The sequence below is a fragment of the Sus scrofa genome, chromosome 12, assembly GCF_000003025.6.
Source record: "Sus scrofa isolate TJ Tabasco breed Duroc chromosome 12, Sscrofa11.1, whole genome shotgun sequence".
Lineage (NCBI taxonomy): Eukaryota > Metazoa > Chordata > Mammalia > Artiodactyla > Suidae > Sus > Sus scrofa.
The window spans coordinates 14,216,575-14,239,768 of record NC_010454.4 but is presented as its reverse complement, the minus strand read 5'-3'; the positions used below and the strand labels follow the sequence as shown (position 1 = coordinate 14,239,768).

Below are 23,194 nucleotides of genomic sequence, written 5' to 3'. Positions count from 1 at the left end.
TTCTCCTTACTTTTACTTTTTATTTACAATGCTACCGATATACTCCTTTTCTTCAAAACTGGAAACTTAGCTAAACGTTTAAGAAAATAAACTTGAGCGCAAAAAGATCTACTCACTTAGATTCATCGTAAGGCGTTTTACAGATACAGTAAAGCTTTGTGTCCTTCTTCGTTTCCTTTGAGGTAGTAGAGATCATTTTCTTTTTCTTGGATCTGGAGCTCGAGTCTCTTTCCTCTTCTCGCTTCCTTTTCTGGGAAGCCACAGGCAGCGTGGCTGTGGCCGTGGCTGTGGCCAGGGGGCCCGAGTGCTGGGGGGAGGCGGAGGTGGAGGCGAAGGTGGGGGGGCGGGAGGGGCAGGCGGTGCTGCAGGGGAGGTGGCAGCTACTGCGGTGGCCTGCACCAGCTCTTTCTCCTTCTTAATTTTCAGATCCCTCTTGAGCTCTTCCTGTTGTCAAGGAAAGAAAATACAAGGCCATCAATCAACTTATGCAATGATCTGGCCAAGGACCTTACGTTATCTCCCCATTACAGTAGATTCATAGTTCAGCCTAAGGTGACAGAGTTTTGCTAACTGCAAACAAGAAGGTTCTTACTGTACCTTAAATCAAATTAAAACAACTAGAAACAAACTGAAGATTACACAACAACTAGAAAACTGCTAGCCATCTTCAAAGGAGGCTGGACAGAAAGATGAGCAAGCGTCTAAAAAGAAGGTCCCTGCCCGCCCGCGTGCCCAGGCCCTGTCCTGGTCAATTTCAGTCGTTGCTCAGCACGTGATTTCAAGTGTCCGCACCACACCGGCTTTCTTCCTCAGAGTGAGACTGGACACAAACTGAACATGGTACTTGAGATGCGGCCGAACCGGCCCGAGCAGAGACACATGTGCCTTAGTGACTGTGCTCCTAACGCCTAGACTTTAAGACTTCAGGGAGAGCAATACAAATTTTGCCATAAATTAAAATCCTTATTTTCCCCATGTGAAATATTTTGCAGACACATATTTGCTACCTCGTGCTCCCACTTATTTTTAGAAATGACGATTAAAGGATTTTTTACTTCCTTAGAGAAAAATCACCTGCGACTGGCGACCGTGAACAAACTTGGTGTAAATAAATCACAGCTCTAACCAAGCTTTTAAACACCAACAAATGCTACCAAATAAACCAGTGGAGTTCCACACTGTGGCTCAGCAGGTTAAGAACCCAATGCAACGTCCGTGAGGATGCGAGTTCTATCCCTGGCCTCCCTTAGGGGGTTAAGGATCTGGTGTTGCTGGGAGCTGTGGCACAGGTCATAGATGTGGCTTGGATCTGGGGTGCTGTGGCTGTGGTGTAGGCTGACAGCTGCAGCTCCTATTTGACCCCTAGCCTGGGAACTCCCATATGTTGTAGGTATGGCCATTAAAAAAAAAAAAAAAAAAAAAAAAAAAAAAAAAAAAAAGCCAGAATGGTCCTGGTTTAATGAATCTCTTCCATCTAGAGTCTTGACAGTCTTATAAATTGGCAGATAGGCTGTGTGACGATTCAACAGCTCTTTTTTTTTTTTTTTTGGTCTTTTTGCTATTTCTTGGGCCGCTCCCACGGCATATGGAGGTTCCCAGGCTAGGGGTCTAATCGGAGCTGTAGCCACTGGCCTAAACCAGAGCCACAGCAACGTGGGATCTGATCTGCATCTGCAACCTACACCACAGCTCACGGCAACGCCGGATCGTTAACTCACTGAGCAAGGGCAGGGATCGAACCTGCAACCTCATGGTTCCTAGTCAGATTCGTTAACCATTGCGCCATGACGGGGACTCCCAACAGCTCTTTTTTATTTAAAAACAAAGTTTAAACTTTTTCCTAGTAAATCTTGAGTTTCACCTTTCTAAATAATATGATGTGTTTATAATGTAAAGAGATGTAGGAGTTCCTGTGGTGGCACAGCAGAAATGAATCCTACTAGGAACCATGAGGTTGTGGGTTCAATCCCTGACCTCGCTCAGTGGGTTAAGGATCTGGCGTTACCATGAGGAGTAGTGTAGGTCAAATATGTGGCTCCGGTCCTGCGGTGCTGTGGCTGTGGTGTAGGTGGCAGCTGTAGCTCCAATTCAACCCCTAGCCTGGGAAGCTCCATATGCCACGGCTGCAGCCCTAAAAAGCAAAAACAAAAAGAGAGAGAGAGATGGATTTTAGGGAAATCAGATTGTTAAGACAGTGTAGCGGGTACTCACTGACACCACTCCCACCCCAAAGAACGTACCCATGATAGTAAAATATAGAAAAAAAGGAAACTGAAAAGACAGTCATGCTTGAATAGGATAGAGATGTCTCTCTGGAACAGAAACACAGAACTGTGAACAGGCTAAAACTACAGGCCTCCTGGGTTCCAGGTTCAGAACCAGGAAGCGACAGCTCGCCGACAGTAGTAGTTTCTACCGAGAGACAAAGACATGCTTTGTGTGAGGTGGGTAACAGGAGCAGGCTCCTTGCTTGATTTGTTAAGGGTTGGCTGTGCTACAACAGGCTTCACAGGAGAAAACAAAAGCAAAACTCCTCTCATTTAAAATACCAAATGAATGGAGTTCCCGTTGTGGCTCAGTGGTTGGTGAACCCAACTGGCATCCATGAGGAGGTGGGTTCGATCCCTGGCCTCGATCAGTGGGTTAAGGATTGCCGTGAGCTGTGGTATACGTCGAAGATGCAGCTCAGATCCTGCGTTGCTGTGGCTCTGGCACAGGCCGGAGGCTGCAGCTCTGATTCAACCCCTAGCTTGGGAACCTCCATGTGCCGCTTGTGTGGCCCTAAAAGATAAAAAGAAAAAACAAACAAACAAACAAACAAATAAATAAAATACCAAATGAAAAACAAAGCATGTAATGCTAAAACAAACAAATGAACAAAAAAACCCCAAAACAACATCAACGAAAATCAATAACTGAATCTGAATTTACTACTGCAGAGGTGCAGGTTCAAACCCCAGCCTACTGCAGTGGGTTAAAGGATGCGGCACTGCCACAGGCAGCAGCTGTAGCTTGGAGTCAATCCCTGGCCCGGGAACTTGAACATGCTGGGGATGCAGCCATAAGATTGAAGAAAAAACGTGATTAAAAAAATTATTTAAAAAAGATGCTAGTATGTACACATTTGAACACTGTTCCTCAAAGTAAATCATCTTAGCAATAAATTCTACTAGCTAAAATAATGCTCAATATTTTCTTAAAACATAAGAATTATTATATGAGTACTTCACTGTCAAAAACACCACCACAACTGGTCCTTAACCTGAACCACAAAAGGAGCTCTAGTAATAACATTTTTATTTATTTACTATTTAGTGATAAGTTTTTTTTTGGTCTTCTTGTCTCTTTAGGGCTGCACCTGCGGCAGATGGAGGTTCCCAGGTTAGGGGTCTCCTTAACCCACTGAGGGAGGCCAGGAATCGAACTTCAACCTCATGGTTCCTAGTTGGATTCGTTTCTGCTGCGCCATGACAGGAACTCCAGTAATAACATTTTTATTGTTTTTATTTTTTTTTTGTCTTTTTGCCATTTTCTTGGGCCACTCCTGCGGCATATGGAAGTTCCCAGGCTAGGGGTCTAATTAGAGCTGTAGACGCCAGCCTACGCCAGAGCTACAGCAACGTGGGATCTGAGCCGCATCTGCAACCTATACCACAGCTCACGGCAACGCCGGATCCCTAACCCACTGAGCAAGGCCAGGGATTGAACCCACAACCCCATGGTTCCTAGTCGGATTCGTTAACCACTGAGCCACGACGGGAACTCCATCCAGCAATAACATTTTAAAATGACTGCATAGTATACTGAATGCAGAAAAATATTCAGCATATGTCTACAGTGTGACTTTCTGTGTAAAATGTGTTTACATGTACATAATATATAAAAATAATATATAAACTGTGCACAAGAGAACTCCTAGGAGTGAAATTATGGATCAAAGAGTTTCCACACTGTGGCTCAGCAGGTTAAGAACCCAATGCAACGTCCGTGAGGATGCGAGTTCTATCCCTGGCCTCCCTTAGGGGGTTAAGGATCTGGTGTTGCTGGGAGCTGTGGCACAGGTCATAGATGTGGCTTGGATCTGGGGTGCTGTGGCTGTGGTGTAGGCTGACAGCTGCAGCTCCTATTTGACCCCTAGCCTGGGAACTCCCATATGTTGTAGGTATGGCCATTTAAAAAAAAAAAAAAAAAAAGCCAGAATGGTCCTGGTTTAATGAATCTCTTCCATCTAGAGTCTTGACAGTCTTATAAATTGGAAGATAGGCTGTGTGACGATTCAACGGCTCTTTTTTTTTTTTTTTTTTTTTTTGGAAATACATGATACATCTCTAGAAAGACAGTATCTTCATTTCCTATACAAAGTTTTTTTTTAGGCATCAAATCTGTTTCCCTTGTGGCATCTGGAGTTTGTAATGCACAGCAGTGGTTCCCTCACTTCAAGATCACAAAAGACGACAATCATGCTTTCTATTACTTTTATGGTGTCTTTTCTATGAACTGAAATGTATTTTAATTTAAAGTGGGAGGTAGTATTTTATACAGTATTGTTGCTACCACGAATCACCTTTACTTTGGTTACTCCGACAATAGTTATGATCTCAATAGTTACCTAGTAGCGACTACCTCACTGATTTCTCTAATTTTTTTTCTTTTTCTTTTTTCCTGCCCCACAGCATGTGGAGTTACCAGGCCAGGGATCAGATCCAAGCCACAGTTGAGCCCTAAGCCGCAGCTGCAGCAATGTGGGATCCTTAACTCTGGTGCTAGCTCCAGAGACACCTCCAATCCCACTGCGCCACAGCGGGAACGCCTCTCCTAAATTTTAGTATGTTTTTTCTTTGGGGTTTTGATATAATAATCATATCATACACAATAATGAGTTTCATTGTTTTTCTTTTCTTGGCTTCACACATTAGTTAGAATTTCCAGAGATGCTCAGTAATGAACTGTGGGTTCTGGGTATTACCCGCTGGTTTCCGACTCCAGTGGGAAGGTCTCTAATGTCTCCGAGGTCCTGCTGTGCAATGTTCGTGACTAGGATGATCGATATCTTCTCAACCGTTCTCATCTTCTTAAAATGTACAAGGCACTTTTAGGGATGCTTTAGATAGCCTACGTCTCTTTTAAAAAGCCATCTATCGACTGCACTGTTGGTGGGAATGTAAACTAAGGCAACCACTGTGGAGGTTCTGTAACAAAGTAGGGAACTACCACATGATCCAGCAATCCCGCTCCTGGGCACACATCCAGAGAAAACCTTAGTAAGAAAATATACACGACCCCACTTACACATGTTCACTGCAGCTCTATTTATAATGGCCAGGACACGGAAACCACCTAATGCCCACTGAGAGAGGAAGGATAAAGAAAATGCGGTACATACATACATCGGAATATTGCTCAACCATGAAAAAAGAATGAAATAATGCCATGTATATAGCTACATGGATAGACCCAGCGATTATCATACTAAGTGAAGTAAGTCAGAGAAAGACAAATATCACATGAGATCACTTACATGTAGAATCTAATAAAAAATGATATAAAAGATCTTGTTAATAAAACAAACTTATATATTTCAAAATCAGACTTATGGTTACCCAAGGGGATACTATGGGGGAGGGGGGATAAATTAGGAGGGTGGGATTAACACATTCACACTACTGTATATAAAATAGACAACAAGATCTAGTGTACAGCACAGAGAAATCTACTCAGTATTCTGTAATAACCTATATGTGAAGAAAGAATGGACATATGTGTATGTATAACTCACTTTGTTGTACACCTGAAACTAATATAATGTCTAAGCCAATTATACTCCAATAAAATTTATTTAAAAAAACCTGTTTAAATATGTATGATAGATGTTATTTCTATTATTTCTCAACAAATTCACTAAGCAAGCAGAGCATGGGTCATGGCTGCAGGAGCAGTTACAAGCCACGGTAGAAATCTGGTCTTGGAAATGCCCTTCATGGCTCAGTGGTCAATGAACCCAACTAGTATCCATGAGGACGAGGGTCTGATCCCTGGCCTCGCTCAGTGGGTTAAGGATCCAGTGTTGCCATGAGCTGTGGTGTAGGTCGCAGACATGGCTTGGATCTCGCGTTGCATGGCTATGGCCAGCAGATGCAGCTCCTATTCGACTCCCAGCCTGGGAACTTTCATATGCTGCGGGTGTGGCCCTAAAAAGACCCCCCACCCCCGCCAAAAAAAAAAGACAAAAAAAGAAATCTGATCTCATTTAAATGCACACATTTTATTTTTCTTTTAACATTATTTTGCAGTTTCTCTACCTTTCTTTTCTTTCTTTCGTTTTTTAAACATTATTTGTTTCCTTCTTCCTTTTTTTTTTTTTTTTTGCTATTTCTTAGGCCGCTCCCGCGGCATATGGAGATTCCCAGGCTAGGGGTCTAATCGGAGCCGTAGCCACCAGCCTACAGCAGAGGCACAGCAACACGGGATCCGAGCCGTGTCTGCAACCTACACCACAGCTCATGGCAACGCCGGATCGTTAACCCACTGAGCAAGGGCAGGGACCGAACCCACAACCTCATGGTTCCTAGTCGGATTCGTTAACCACTGCGCCACACGGGAACTCCTGTCTACCTTTCTCATGAAACTTAACTCCTGATAACTTCTGGCAAGACTACGTCACAGACAGTAAGAGCTCTTTAAGGGACGAGCTGAAAATTTAAGCTCAATCAAAATTTCAAGAGTAAAGAATAAAATTCAATGCTAAACCCTGGACAGCGGAGGACAGGAAATACCTGCTTACCTGTACTTCAATTTGTAGATCTTTGTCCAGCAGTGCCCTCTTTTTCAGTATTTCGGCTTTGAGTTGCTCTTTGTGTTTGAAGAGCAGTGCAGAGAGCTTGCTGGCATTCTGTTTGCTACGTTTCTGTTCCACACTCTCTTCTCGCTTCCGTTTTTTTGCTGCCTGTTTTTCTTCTTTATCTATCTTATCCAAAATATACTTCATCACCTGGTTACAGACAATCATTCTAAAGAGAAATACACAACCCATGTGATGCTGGGCATTTCATTCTGAAAGGCTTAAGACATGACTTTTCTACGTCTCTATAGTTGATACAAACTTTTGCGGCTGGAAAGCTTCAAAGAGTGAGTCAAACCAGTTATGAGCACCTCCTAGTACTGAGTGTTCTCATTTAATAACCTTCCATCAAGATAAAAAGAACAAACTCAGAACTCCCGAGCTTGCATGCTAACGAGAAGAGACGGATGTTCAGGGAGACCCTGTGTATCGGGTTACAAACATTTCTCCCTACCTTTGATTCTCTTCTCTTTCAGCTGGAGTCATGGTCTTTTTCTGTTTTAAATGTTCTATCACAGCATTATGCTTCATCACCACCTTCGGGACAGAACAAAATCCAAAAATGCATACTTTATAACGACTACAAGTTGGTCCATGGGTAACAACAGTAGAGATCTAAGCACATGTATGTGTTTGCCAAAGAAACTAAGAATTTCATGTCATGATAGAAACAAACTGAGAGCTACTGTACGGCCCAGGTGCTTACCACGTACTGGGCACTGTGCTAAGCAAGGTCGGCACTTGACATCATCTCGCTTATTCCCTGTAACAACACTGACAGGTAGGGACACTTCCATAAACAAGACACTGAGACATGAAGAACTTACTGACTTGTGTGAGACTAAAGAATTAATACAGCTTCGACTTTAACCCAGCGCTCATCCTCCAAAAGACCACGTTTCTCCTTCGCAGGCGTTCATTGTAAAGATCGCCCGCCCCCGACCCCATGCAAAGATCAGGGTAAAGACAGATATTGGAATAATTCTCAGTTCGCGGACCATACAGTATTAAAAGCTGGATAATAAGGCACTTTAACAGAGTATATATGATGTTAATTTTATAAGACTCTTACCACACATCTTTAAAATCCCTCTGCTGCTTAAAATGTGTTAACGTTACATTACAATCATCAAACAGGCTAAGAGACTAGACCTTAATTATTCCGACCACTAAAAAGAAATGTTAATTATGTGGCGTGATAGGAGTTAATTACTCCTACAATGGCAATCACATTGCAGTATACAGTTGAATCAAATCAATAAGTCATATGCCTTAAATTTATGCAATACTTTAGGTCAAACATACTTCAATAAAAAAGAAAATAAAAAGTGCCTCTCCATGCATGATCTCATTTAATCACTGCAATAACCTTGCAGGGCGGGAGAGTTTTAATGAGGAGACAGCCCAGGGGAGGTAAATGAGTTTCATGGACTGTAAACGGGAACCAAATGCAGGTCTCCCGACTCGTGAACACTTGAAACCCACACTCAAATTCCTGACTGGTGCTTAGGGGTGCGCAGTGTACACGCAGAGGAAGCGTTCTCCAGGAACACCACAGGATGTTATTACACACGCGACTGTATTTTCAGTAAAATCCGTCCAACACATCTAAATTGCCTTAGTTCACTGAGATACCACTGTGCAATGCCGCTTTTAACTTACACTGTGGAACAGGAATATTGAAAACTTTTTTACAAAGGTGTGGCTGGAAATACAAAGGAGTTTAATGTTTACAAAATCTGCTTTCTACATGCAAACTAAGGAATGACAACTGCAAATAACTTCAAGCAAATTGCTATGATGCCTGAAGAGGCTTTAAAACTTAAACTTTCAAGTTTTGTACCAGTGACACTTAAAAACTCCTAACTCCACTCCTCCCACCTTAGTTTTCCCAAAATATGGGTAGTTTTTCGAGTAAGCACTAACGGTTTATATCCAACAGAGTTCCAAACCGTAGTAGTCATTTGGTATGTTTTGGTTAATCCGGTGCTGCTTCTAGTTTGAAGCATCAATGACTTTTGTCTCATTTAAGGAAAGCTAACACAACCAAACACTACGTCTAATGCACAGCACAATAATTCAAGCTACTGAACATGCTGCTTTTACTTAATAACTTTACCTGTTTCTGAATGATTTCACTTTGATTAGAAGCTTGGAGGGTGTGTTCCCGCTTAATTTCTATCTGTTGCTGTTTCTTCTTTTGCTGCTGATCCCTGAGTTGCTGAACCCTTTGCAACTGCTCTTGCACACTGGCTGCCTGCACTGTAACCACATTCTGAATCTGGTGAGTCTGCACAGGGCTGCTCTGCTGAATCTGAACGGGCAACTGGAGTCTGAGCTGCTGGGGCACACCACCTTGCTGAGCCTGTATCTGAGCCACAACCTGCGACTGGATCTGGGAGAGGACCTGGACTTGTTGTTGCAGCTGTGGCACAGCAAGGACTTGGGGCTGTGGCTGCTGTACTTGGAGCTGAGGACGGGATGGGGCTGAAACAGTAACTTGACTTAACGTCTGTCCCGATGAAAGAGTTTGAGTTGAAGACTGTACCTGGGGCTGTGACTGTGGCGGGCCCTGGGCAGGTATCTGAAGAGATGTATGTGGCTGAATGGGAATCGGTTGTGAGGTTGCGGTCTGAACCTGGGCCTGCTGTCCGGGAGACACTTGGGATGGAGTTGACGGACGTATTCGAGTCTGTGGTGGACTCTGGACGCGAGCAGGAGACTGTCCCTGGGCATTACTCTGGGGCTGACACTGTGCTGCGACTTGGGGTTTGGAAGGCTGCGCTTGGGTGGGTTGTGCTTCAGAAGGGACGTGGGATGCAACGGTGGTCTGGGTCTGAACTTCAGGTTGAGTCTGGACTTCAGGCTGCGCTGGGGACGGGGGCTGGGTTGGAGGCTGGGGCTGAGCTGAAGGCTGGGAGGTCTGAGCGGGCTGAGGCTGGGCTTCTGGAGGACTCGCACTCGAAGGCTGAGCTGGAGGCAGGGTTTTGGCCTGTTGTGCCGGGGTTGGGGGTGATAATTTACTCTGTCTCTGTTCACTTGTACCTGTGAAAAGGAAGGACCAAGTATTTTTTTACTATGGAACATAAGACTGTGGCTTAAGAAGAATTTGATAAGGACTTTCTTTCTTTCTTTTCTTTTTTTGCCTTTTCTAGGGCCGCTCCTGCAGCATATAGAGGTTCCCAGGCTAGGGGTCTAGTCGGAGCTGTAGCTGCTGGCCTACGCCACAGCCACAGTAATGTCAGATCCGAGCTGCGTCTGCGACCTACACCACAGCTCACAGCAACGCTGGGTCCTTAACCCACTGAGCAAGGCCAGGGATTGAACCTGCAACCTCATGGTTCCTAGTCGGATTCGTTAACCACTGAGCCACGACAGGAACTCCGATAGGGACTTTCTAAAGGTGAGAATCTGCATTTCAATACAAAAGGCTGACGCCTCACACACACAATTCTTCATTTAGAAACACCTAGAGGGAGTTTCCTTTGAAGCTCAGCGGTTAACGAGTCCAACTAGGATCCATGAAGAGGTGGGGTTCGATCCCTGGCCTTGCTCAGTGGGTGAAGGATACAGCACTGCCATGAGCTGTGGTGTAGGTCACAGACGCAGCTTGGATCCAGTGCTGCTGTGGCTGTGGTGTAGGCCGGCAGCTATAGCGCTGATTCAACCCCTAGCCTGGGAACTTCTATATGCTGCAGATGTGGCCCTAAAAGAAAAAAACCAAAAAAACAAAAAAAAACCCACCTGTGTTAGGACTGTCCTAAACTGGGGAGCATGGGCCCTCTGCATGATTTGCCAAGTCTCCGGAAGGCCAGCCTCCAAAGCAAGGCTCAATCTCCGGAAACCAGCCAGGTCTTCTGGCCCAGACTCAGGCCAACCCTCATTTCTCACCCACGGCGTGGTGCAGTGAGCGAGCAGCTCGGGAGGAGCTAACATAGCGGCTCTGCCCCCGGCGCTCTCAATCATAGGTTCTGAGCTGGATGTACCCACCTGCCCTCAGATCGCGTCCACGACTCAATCAGCACCTACAAGGCTTGGTAAAGAGTAGGTGTGGGCAGAGTTACCACAATACTATCTTGTCTCCCCCCCACCCCCCGGAGGGAAGGAGGTGACAGGGAGTCTTGTCAGGATCTTTGAGGCTGAGCAGTCTGCTGCCATGCTCACTGGCTTGAGGCCTATCTTCTCGAAGATAAGCACCAGTCCTGCTCCCTGTTAGCCCGGGGGCCTGTGATAATAACGTGCAGCATTTCTGAGGAACCCCAAGTCTACCTGCTGCCGTCGTGGAAACAGGGGTGGTGGTGGTGCTGGCTGTCGTGGCTGTTGTTGCCAGGGGGGTAAAGAGGAATCGCTGGACGGTACCATTCGGCATGGCAGCTTGCATCAGCTGCTGTCCTGGACCTGGAAGTATTGTCACCCCTTGAGGTATCAACTGCAGCTGTCCGGTAGTCTGACCTTGTCCTTGAATCACTACTGTCAAACCTTGATTGCCACCCTACGGAAAAAACACACGACATGCAAACCATGTTCAAAACATCAATCGCTAAGTATACCATTTTCACGTTGAAAGATCCTTTAAACTGATGAAAGTATGTATTTGACTGTCTATAGAATGATACCAAGAAAAATTCAGATAAGCTAAAATAAGAATATTCATTTAAAAAGGCTGATGTTTAGTGGAAAAAACATGAACTAACAATCCCGAGTTCCAGTCTGAGTTCCTCGAACGGGCCGTCAGGTGTCTGTCTGTAAGTGCCATCACTCCTCTGGGTCTAGATTTCCTGAGCTATAAAATAAGGGCACCAAAGCGAATGACTAAGGTCTCCGCAAAATTCTGATTTTATTTTATTTTTGCTTTTTAGGGCTGCACCTGTGGCCTATGGAAGTTCCCAGGCTAGGGCTCCAATCAGAGCTACAGCTCCTAGCCTATGCCACAGCCACGCCAGATTAGAGCTGTGTTTGCGACCTACACCACAGCTCATGGCAACACCAGATCCTTAACTCACTGAGTGAGGCCAGGGATGGAACCCACATCCTCATGGATAGCAGTTGGGCTTGTTTCTGCTGCATCGCAATGGGAACTTCAAAATTCTGATTTTAAACCATCCCACTTCTATTCATATTATTTTATAACTTTCAAAGCACCTTTGGACACACTGCCTCATTGGATTCTCATAAGAGACTTGTGACTTTGTGGAGTGTGAAGCAAAAATACTACTATAACTTTACCACCACTTAGGAAACTCAAGTTAGAAAGTCCAAGTCTCTTGCCCAAAGTTAGAGACCAAATTCAAGGTGAGATAAAATGAGAAGCCAGGTCCCTAATTTACTCTTGCTTTCCTAAAATATTTTTGCACAAATTCAACCCCCCACAGAACATCAGGTACACTTTAAGGAATAGTTATAAAGTGAACATCTCAACACCAGCATTCAGGTCAGCAGGCAGGTATCCAAGAAGCCCCGGTGCGACCTGCTCTAATCTTAATGCCCCTCCTTCCCCTAGAGGGAAGCACTGACCCTCCCAGGTGGGAGAGCTGCCCTTCCTCACGGCCGCCACTCAGGTACGCATCTTTACAGGGCCTCGGGCTCGCAGCCTTCGATCTTAATGTCAGCGTGCTTGTTACTTCCTTCTCTGGCTCAACAGTGTGGTTCTACGCGGCTGCACACAGCTGTCCATTTCTGTTGCCGTGGGAAGGCACCGAAACTTATTTATCTGTTTGCAGACTGACATTTGGGTTGTTTCCAGCTTCTGACTCTTATGAACAACGCCCCTGTGTATATTCACGTGCACTGTCTCGGTGCCCAGATGAACAAGAGTTTCCCCAGGGAACATAACCAGAAAGAGAATGAATGACTGTGACCCGGGCCATGTGTCTCCACCTTTGCTAGACAGTGTCTAGCAGTTTCCCCGGGCGGCTAGAACAGTTTATACTACTACCGGCCCTGCAAGCGAGTGCATTCTGCTTCCCGTGTTTACTATCTCCTGGTTTTGTCTGACATTTTAGTTTATACAAATCTCTTAGGTATATGGTTTTAATATGCATTTCCCTCATTATTAACAAAATTCAGCAGTTTTTTGGATCTGTGGACATTTAGATTTCCTCTTTTCTCATCAAGTTTGTTAGCTCTTTTTTTTTCTCTTGAGCTATCTGGAGTTTTTCCCTTAATTTGCAGTTGTAATTTTTAACGCGTTCTCGATAACAGTCCTTGGCTGGTTGTATTTATACCTTCCCTCATTCTTTTCACTTTTATAATGTTTGATCAACTGAAGTTCTTATTTTGAATTACTGTTGAATTTATAAATCTTTTCCTTTATGGCTAGTATTTTCTGTCTTTATGAAAGCCTTTCCTACTTTTTGAAAGTACTATAGTTTCATCTCCCCCCTTTTTAGGGCTGCACGTGCAGCATATGGAAGTTCCCAGGCCAGGGACTGAACCCAAGCTGCAGCTACAACCTATACCACAGCTGCAGCCAGCAAATGCCAAATTCTTTAACCCAATGCACTGGGCCAGGGATTGAACCCATGCCTCCACAGCAACCCGAGCTGCTGCAGTTGGATTCTTAACCCACTGCGCCACAGTGGGAACTCCTAGTTTTACCTCTCGCAGTTAGGACTTAGCTTTCTGGAACTGAGTTTATCAGTAAGGTAGTGGTCCAATTTTACGGTTTCCCATATATACTCAACTGTCCCAGGACTGTTTATTGAAAAGTCTATAATGCTGTCTTTCTGTTATATGACAAGTGCCTACACATATGCAGTTACTTTTTGCCTTTTTGCTGTTCTGTATCTACTGGTCTATCCATCCTTGTACCTGTACCACCTTACTGCACTATAATAAGTTTGGATATCAGGCTACCACATAGTGAAAAATCCTCCTGTTCTTCAAAACTGTTACAGTTATTCTTTTTTTTTTGCTTTTTAGGGCCGCACCCGTGGCATATGGAGGTTCCCAGGCCAGGGGTCGAATCAGAGCTACAGCTGCCGGCCTATGCCACAGCCACAGTCACAGCCACAGCCACAGCGGATCCGAGATGTGTTTGCGACCTACACCACAGCTCATGGCAACGCCAGATCTTTAACCACTGAGCGAGGCCAGGGATTGAACCTGAAACCTCATGGTTCCTAGTCGGATTCGTTTCTGTTGCACCACGACAGGAACTCCCTGTTACAGTTATTCTTGATCCTTTGAACTTCCACATAAATTTTAAAAATCAGCTTGTCAGATTTCAAAACATATGTGTCAGGATTTTCTTGGGAGCTACATTGACTCTGTTGATTACTATTAAAAGAACTGATAATAATACTTAGGGTTGTAAGAAAACAGCTTAATGTTCTCAAATTTTATTTTTCCCAAGCAAACTGGTTAACTAGCAAAGCGCTGGTGGCTAAAAGACTTCTCCATCTTTCTGGTATAGCTCACGATCTAAAGACTCGGGATACTGAGGGTTATTACACTCTGTCTTTAAGGAGTATTTTTCAGAGTTCTCCTGCGGTGCACTGGGTTAAGAATGCCGGTGCTGTCATTGCAGCAGCCTGGGTCACTGCAGTGGGGTAGGTTCATTCCCTGGCCCAGGAACTTTTACAAGCTGTGGGTGAGCCAAAAAAAAAAGTATTTTTCTTTGACTCCAGAAAGGAGCTATTTCTTAAAATAAGCATATGTTAGGGAGTTCCCATTGTGGCTCAGTGGAAATGAATCCAACCAGTATTCATGAGGATGCAGGTTTGATCCCCGGTTTCATTCAGTGGGTTAAGGATCCAGCACTGCCCTGAGCCCTGGTGTGGCTTGGATCTGGCATTGCTGTGGTGTAGGCCGGCAGCTGCAGCAATGGATTAAAGCCCTACCCTGGGACCCTCCATGTGCTGGCCCTAAAAAGACCAAAAAAAAAAAAAAAAAAAAAAAAAGTACATTTTAAAACTTACAGCAAGAATAAGACCACTTCTAATGTTAAAATGAAGTCCCATTACTTACGTGGCCCTGTGTCAACTGAGTGAGCTGAGCCATGGTCAGCTTCACCTGTCCTTGTTGGGGGCGAGGGGACTGGGTGGTTGAAGGCTGGAGATTTGGAGTGGACGTTGCTGAAGGTAATCCTTTCGGCGCGGGTGTTGAGGAAACCGTACTAGGGGCAGAGATGGCTGTGGACACAGGCTGCCCTCTGATGATCTGCGTCACCACCTGCTGAGGAGCACCTACGCAAACAGCAAAACATCAGTGCTTGTCTGTCCTCCGCAGCACTCGGAGATGCAACACGTCCCGCGCTTCAGAGGAACGTATTCTGGATTTTCCAAAAGCCTTAGGGATGCCAACAGACCAAGGACGCCACCCCGAAAGGACCTGCCTGGCTGTCAGTGGGCCAGCGTTCACTCAGCTCACTAACAGCCAGCCTCCACTTCCTGCCACCTGCAGCAGAGCACAAACACAACTAATGCTCTGCCTATGGCTCCAAAGCCAAAACAACAAGAAGGAAGACAGAAGTGATACGTAAAACGGGCCATTAGGCTGCTTTTCCTTAGGCGTATAAACTGGAAAGATAGCAATCTAATATATAATTAATTCATGTATTTATAAACAGACCATAAAGAATCTGAAATACTCTGGACCAATTATATTTATAAATGAGCTTTTCTTACAGCTGTTTGTCAAACAGTTTGGGAGAAACCCAAGGGCAAGAACCCCTGTACTTTAATTCTAGGGCAATGTGCTCAAACGAATGCCTCCACAGCTACTGTTCAGTAAATATCCACAGAATGAATGAAGTTTAACTGGAATGGTGCTGTAATCTTATAAAAACTTAGGTTTCTCATTTAACTTCATGAAACTGGAAGAAAAAGCAGGTGGTAATTATCTGGTGGTTTACTTTACAAAGTCTGAATTCATTATTAATGAGTAAACATTTCTAAAGCTTTGTGTTCACTTCTTGTATTTCCTTCTGTGTTTATATGTTTTTTTCGGTGTATATGTCTTTGAATGACCAGAGTTTAGTATTACTGCATTATGTACAAAACTAAACCTATTCTGACATTTAAAACACTTCCTCTTTTTCTTTTCTTCTTTTATTAAAAAAAAATTTTTTTTTGTCTTCTTGCCATTTCTTGGGCCACTCCCACGGCATATGGAGTTTCCCAGGCTAGGGGTCTAATTGGAGCTGTAGCCGCCGGCCTACACCAGAGCCACAGCAACGCAGGATCCGAGCTGCATCTGCGACCTACACCACAGCTCACGGCAACGCCGGATCCTTAACCCACTGAGCAAGGCCAGGGAATGAACCCGCAACCTCATAGTTCCTAGTCGGATTTGTTAACCACTGATCCACGACGGGAACTCCTTTTTCTTCTTTTAAATAACACCATGGTAAAATTCCTGCTTATGAATTTTTATGTGTGTCTAATTATTTCCTTTGAATAAACTCATTCCAAAGTTACACAACACCAAATTGAATTTTAGGCAGGTTATACTCCACCACCACTCAGTATGCATTTCACCAAATGCTTGCTAATCCTATCACTAAAGTAACATATTCTAACAAGATTTTTTTTTTTTAGGGCCGCACATTTGCATGCTAGGGGTCCAACTGGAGCTTCAGCTGCCAGCCTGCGCCATGGCCACAGCAAGGTGGGCTCTGAGCCGAGTCTGTGACCTACACCACAGCTCACAGCAATGCCAGATTTTTGACCCACTGAGTGAGGCCAGGGATCGAACCCAAAACCTCATGGTTCCTAGTCGAATTTGGTAACTGCTGAGCCACAAAGGGAACTCCGCAAGATGTTTCTTATAGGTTATTATCATTAAAGGCAAGGTATTCTAGCAATGAGAAATAGGATCACAGCATCACAGTGTTTGCATTTCATTTGGTCTAGTTCCTTCGGTATCATGTTCCTAAATTCCGACGGCTTGTAATGCTCCTAACGACTCAAAGTACAAGTTTTCTATCACCACTCTTCTAAAGTTTTCTTGGTTACTCTTATCCATTTATTATTCAAGATGAATCAAAAAACAAGATAGTGTATATAGACCAGTACTTGAATTTGAGAACTTCTGGACCCCAACTCTATGTCCTTGTACTGCAGTTCGAGGAATAGTTCACGAGAAGTTACTTTAGTTTTATCGCCTGGTATTAACGTGGTGTCATCATAAGCAAGATGGAGGAGAGGGTGGGTACTGAATGATTACATGATAGTCATTCAGATGATGCTCAAAATATACATGTTAATTTATTTTTAGATTTATTTATTTTAATTTATTATCATCAAAATGCAGATGAAAACATTTTTTGGAGTTTCCTTGCGGCACAGTGGGTTAAGGATCCGGCATTGTCACTGCAGCTCAGGAGGCTGCTGGCGTGAGTTTGATCTCTGGCCTGGGAACTTCCATACGCCATGGGTTGGCCAAAAACAAATATGACCCCATTTTTTACTATGTGCTAGGAGTGTGACACTTTGGGAAAGGCTGGTGTGGTGGTAGAACAGGGACAAGTAGACCTGCACACACTAGACACCCACCGCACACATCTGCCCACCCTCTGTGTCTCTGACCACAACTCCTAAGAGTCTTCTTGTCTTCACTGGGCCCCACCAGCCCCACTGGCCACCTTGCTTTTGGTATGACACACCAGACACACTCACTCATGTGTGAAGTTGTAGATTCACTTATGCAAGTGAAACATAATTGCAGATATGCAAGGCATCGGGGAGCAAAGGCACTATCCATCTAGAGTACTATCTTATAATTTGCAAAGTTTCTCAGTTTTCTAAATATATTACCATGTATCATCTATAAATTTTTCTTTTTCTTTACATTAGTTTTATCTTTTTATTTATTTGTCTTTTTGTCTTTTTAAGGCCACACCCGAGGCATATGGGTGTTTCCACACTAGGGGTCCAATCGGAGCTATAGCCACCGGCCTACGCCACAGCCACAACAACACCAGATCCCAGCTTCGTCTGAGATTTACACCACAGCTCACAGCAAGGATGGATCCTTAACCCACTGAGCGAGGCCAGGGATTGAACCTGCAACCTCATGGTTCCTAGTCAGATTCGTTTCCACTGTGCTACAACGGGAACTCCTATTTTCTCTTTTTTAATTTTGTTTTGTTATCTTTCTTTTTAGTTACTTGCCAGTTTTTTGTTTTTTTTTTGGTCTTTTGTCTTTTTAGGGCCACACGCATGGCATATGGAGGTTCCCAGGCTAGGGGTCTAATTGGAGCTGGCCTACACCACAGCCACAGCAACGCCACATCTGAGCCGAGTCTGCAACCTACACCATAGCTCACAGCAATGCCGGATCCTTAACCCACTGAGCAAGGCCAGGGATCAAACCTGAAACCTCATGGTTCCTAGTCGGATTTGTTAACCACTACGCCACGACGGGAACTCCCAGACGGTTATTTTAAAACATGAATAGATATTGAATTTTATTAATTGTCACTACAGCACTAACTGAAATAATGAAGCATACTTTCTTATCTGGGATAAATTTTGCTTGGGATTAGGAGACTGCCTTTAAAAAATACTGTGCTATGTTTCATATTAGAATTATGCTAAATTCGTACAATGAATGGGAAAGAATTTTTTTTCCCCTTATGCCCTTAAACTACTTTTTTTTCTTTTTTTTTAATGGCTACACCTGCAGCATGTAGACACTCCCAGGCTAGGGGTTGAATCTGAGCCACAGCTGCCAGCCTACACCACAGCCAGAGCAACATGGGATCCAAGCCGCGTCTGTGACTTACACCACCGCTCATGGCAACATCTTTCTTGACCCACTGAGCGAGGCCAGGGATCAAACCTGCATCCTCATGGATCCTAGTCTGGTTTGTTAACCGCTGAGCCACTAGGGGAACTCTTAAACTCCTTTTTATAAGAAGGAAATGGTTTTTTGTTGTCTTTTTTTTTTTTTTTTTGGTCTTTTTGCTATTTCTTTTTTTTTTTTTTTTTTTTTTGTCTTTTTTGCTATTTCTTTGGGCCGCTCCCGCGGCATATGGAGGTTCCCAGGCTAGGGGTCGAACTGGAGCTGTAGCCACCGGCCTGCGCCAGAGCCACAGCAACTAGGGATCCGAGCCACGTCTGCAACCTACACCACAGCTCACGGCAACGCTGGACCGTTAACCCACCGAGCAAGGGCAGGGACCGAACCCGCAACCTCATGGTTCCTAGTCGGATTCGTTAACCACTGCGCCACGACGGGAACTCCAGGAAATGGTTTCTTAACCATTCCAAAGAATTTTATTCATAACACCATGAGGTCTGGAATTCTCTTTTGTAGGTAATATTATGGCAACTTTCCAACTTCCTTCCTTGATCTGAGTCATTAAGACTTAAAATTTATAAATTCAGTATATAGTTATACCCTGTTATTCAAATAGATTAAGCACCTAAGTATGGACAGTGAGAATTCTCAATGTCTTGCTGCAAATACCTGTTCATAATTCTCTTTCTATTTAAAGAAGTTCATTCTATTTTTATAGCACGTTCTTACTCCTAATTTTTATAACTAGCATTTTGTTCCTTTTTCTGAAGATGAGACTTGCAAAAGACTTCTGATTAAGATTTAAGAACATGGGGTTTTTGTCTGTTTTGTTCAGCAATGTGTTTCAACTCCCTAGAGCAGGTGCTCAAATATTTGTTGAATGAATGCATTTGCCTCTCAGTTCAGCTGTGTAGCCTGGTTTAGTTGCTATTGATGATCTGTTTGTAATAACACATCTGATGTTTCTTAAACATAAAGTTCACTTGTAGTGCCTCTGCCTCCCTCATTAAAAAAAAAAATTTTTTTTTTTTGTCTTTTGTCTTTTTAGGGCCATACCTATGGCATTTGGAGGTTTCTAGACTAGGGGTCCCATCAGAGCTGAAGACACCAGCCTGTGCCACAGACACAGCAACACGGGATCTGAGCTGTGTCTGTGACCTAAACCACAGCTCTTGGCAATGCTGGATCCTTAACCCACTAAGCAAGACCAGGGATCAAACCCATGTCCTCATGGATGCTAGTTGGGTTCATTAACTGCTGAGCCAAGACGGGAACTCCAAGAAATTTTTTTATTATAGTTGATTTACAATGTTGCCACTTTGTCTTTTATTTCACGTCTCTGACCACCTTTACATTTTTCACCTTTGGGAGTAATTTAAGTATTTTTCTCATACACGTATAGTTAGTTTTTTTTTTTCCACTTGATCTTTACAGGCTTCAACTTTTAATATGGAAGCTTTCACTTACATACATTGAAAAGGACAGGGGTTGCCTTTGTAAGCTTGTTTTATGCTTTCCATTTAAATGCTTCTTATCAGTTTCCTTGACTTTTTTTCTTTTTGCCCCAAAGACTGTTTTCTTTGCTCATTCTCTTTACTCCAATGATTTGAATGTACATATCCCATTTCCTAGAGGTTTTTTTGTTTTTGTTTTTTTGGCTGCACCCATGGAATGTGGTAGTTCCTGAGCCAGGGATCAAATGTGCACCATAATAGTGACCCAAGCCACAGCAGTGACAATGCTGGATCTTTAACTTCTAGGCTACCAGGGAACTCCTGATAAAGGTTTTTAAAGCACTTATAATAAGCATACTGAGACCTGTCTTTTTTTTTTTTTTTTTTTTTAATCTTTTGTCCTTTTAGGGCTGTACCTGAGGCATATGGAGGTTCCCAAGCTGAGGGTCTAATCGGAGCTACAGCTGCCAACCTACGCCAGAGCTACAGTAATGCCAGCTCTGAGCCGCGTCTGGGACCTACACCACAACTCACGGCAACGGCAGATCCTTAACCCACTGAGCAAGGCCAGGCATCGAACCTGCAACCTCATGGTTCCTAGTCGGATCTGTTAACCACTGTGCCACGACGGGAACTCCGAGACCTGTTTTTCACTTATTGACAATGCTAGAAATGAAATAAGATGTATGGATGCACCCCACGATGAATCAGAAATTCAGTAGACGTTGAAGTCTTAATTTACATTATTATTTTCTAGTACGTAGAGTGCCAAACACAGAGTATTACAGATTTTCTAGACTGGCTGTTCAGTTACAAAATGATAATACTGGAAGGATGAATACCTGGCTGTACCATCACAGGTGTTCGGATAATTGCCTTTCCTAGTGTTGACTGCTGGAGCGGTGTTCTGATCACTGTCATACCAGGGCGGATCTGAGGCCCTGCGATTACCTGTAAGTGACACAAAGGACAATGAATTAAAATGTTTTTAAAAGGCTAAAGCATGATGGACTTAGAACACATATCCTTAAACATTCTATACTGATAAACAAGTCTACAGAAATGAGAAGCTCTTGGACATGACATCTTAAATTTTATTAAGCATCAGAATAAAGATAAAATTTTGAAGAGAGAAAAAGTAACTTAAACAAGATCATATGAAATTCCTTGTTGCCGACATCAAGAATAGGCTGGAGACTAAAGGAAGGAATAAGATCCAGTGAAGCTCTGCTCTATAACCACCACAGTGACTCACAGGAAAATGTCAAGTCCTGTGTGCCCTGAGTGCCAATCCTTACCTGTAACCCAGAGAACAGAAGAGCAAGATCAGAAACCAGAAGTTCTTTCATAGTTGAAAGGAGATAACGACAGAGCATATCATTTTCAGTGTTAGGTTTAGAACCTTCTCAAATCTGCAAAACTTTAAACCTTTTCCATGATACTAGGGCCAAAGAAAGGAGGTCTCAAATACGTGTGCATCATCGGCTCATAACCTGGTCCATTGCTGTGGATCATACTTTTCATTCTATTGCTTGGCCGCACGGCACGTTTCCCTGGGTCATTCTGTGCTGCCCATTGTTTTCAATACAGGAATTCTCTTTATGACATCCTGCAGAGCGATTCTGGTGATGCATAAACTATGCTATGTGCTATTAATTAAATGTTAAAAATTTACCATTCATCAGAAATAGAACGAACAGATTTGATTGTAACCTGATGTGGCTGACAGCACATAAACCTGTAAAGAATTCTTACTTGTGAAGTGCTTGTGGTTCCTCCAGAGACTGAGGTATTGGGCCTAATTGTGACTGTCGCTGTCCTGGGCTGGAATGAAGTAAAAGTCTGTTGACTTGTTCCTGTACTTGATGGAATGATGCCCAGGACTTTCTGCTGAACTTGCACGACGCCTTAAAAAAAGATGAAGACATAATTAATAACTGCCTCTTTAATGAAACATCAAGTATTGCTTGGTTTCTGAGGAGAAACTAGGTGTGGTAGGGGTTTATAGTGGGCTACATAAAATGTGAGATCCGAAGACTGAAATCAGTGAAAAGGAAATGAAAAATAATGGCAACAGTATGATCTGGCAAATGTGAATTAAAACTCTTCACATTTCCCTTACCTCCTTGTGTTGCTGGCACATTTACAGCGACAATCTTGCTGTTTGCAGGAAGTGGCAGTTTGGTAATTACTTTTCCTGCCATAGTGACTGGATTGCCTGTAATTTGGAACGTCTGACCTGTGCTGGCAATGGTTGGAGCAGATGTGGCAGCTGTGCTGGTGGCTAATGGGGTATAAGACATTTAATAAGCTTTAGATTTAAAATAACCAGCAACGCAGTGACTTCTAGGAAGGCACCAATGCATGAAATGTGGCTCATTTTGTATTTTTAAGAAAAACATTCCTCTCCACTCAAAGTAAGTGAACCATGTAAATGTTGAAAGTGAAATAATGTAAGAGAGGCGTTTCACTAATGTAATACGATGAATATTTTCTGTAACACATCAACTGCTACAGTTCGTTTGCTTAATCAGCTGCAGAAGAAAAACAATTTTCTAAAGAAATGTTTCATTTCAGTAGGTAAAGGACTGAAATTGCTTTTTCTTGAACACAAGCAATCTCTTATTTAATCACAGGTGTGTACCTGAATTTGACTGGCCTTGCTTAACCCAGGTAGCAAAGGTCTGATGGAAGTTCTTGTTCTGCTGGAATGTCACTGCGGCTGGAGACCCAACTTTAGTAGTGAGTACCATTTTAGTTCCAGGTGTAACTGAGCCACTTATGGGGGCCACCATTACTTTCGGGGCTGGAGAGATGGTACTAGTTGTACTGTTGGCTGGGGAAGTAGTAGAAGCTGCAATTACTGTAGGCTTCTGTTGTTCCAACCGTTTCTAGAAAAGTCACGGAGAGAAACCATGTATCAAAATTGTTCCAAATAAAAATACCAGTGTGCAACAAGTCCAGCCACGCTGCCTCGCAATCTAAGAAACTGCAACAATTTCTAAAAACTTTTACTTCTGCAAACATTCCCATATAAATGGACACTTGAGGGATTTCCTGTTGTAGTGCAGTTGAAACGAACCTGGCTAGCGTCCATCAGGATGCAGGTTCAATCCCTGGCCTCACTCAGTGGGCCAGGGATCCGGTGCTGCTGTGA

General features: G+C 43.6%; 1 protein-coding gene across 1 annotated transcript in view; it reads right to left on the bottom strand.

Annotated features, from left to right (window-relative positions):
- The window catches only part of BPTF (bromodomain PHD finger transcription factor), a 141,868-nt gene that overhangs the window by 15,042 nt on the left and 103,632 nt on the right, over positions 1–23,194 (bottom strand). The window contains 10 exon segments of the mRNA XM_021068118.1: positions 117–312; positions 315–444; positions 6,782–7,007; positions 7,293–7,375; positions 9,387–9,883; positions 11,108–11,330; positions 14,807–15,024; positions 20,880–20,988; positions 21,793–21,944; positions 22,682–22,928. Coding sequence (XP_020923777.1) covers positions 117–312; positions 315–444; positions 6,782–7,007; positions 7,293–7,375; positions 9,387–9,883; positions 11,108–11,330; positions 14,807–15,024; positions 20,880–20,988; positions 21,793–21,944; positions 22,682–22,928 — 2,081 coding nt within the window.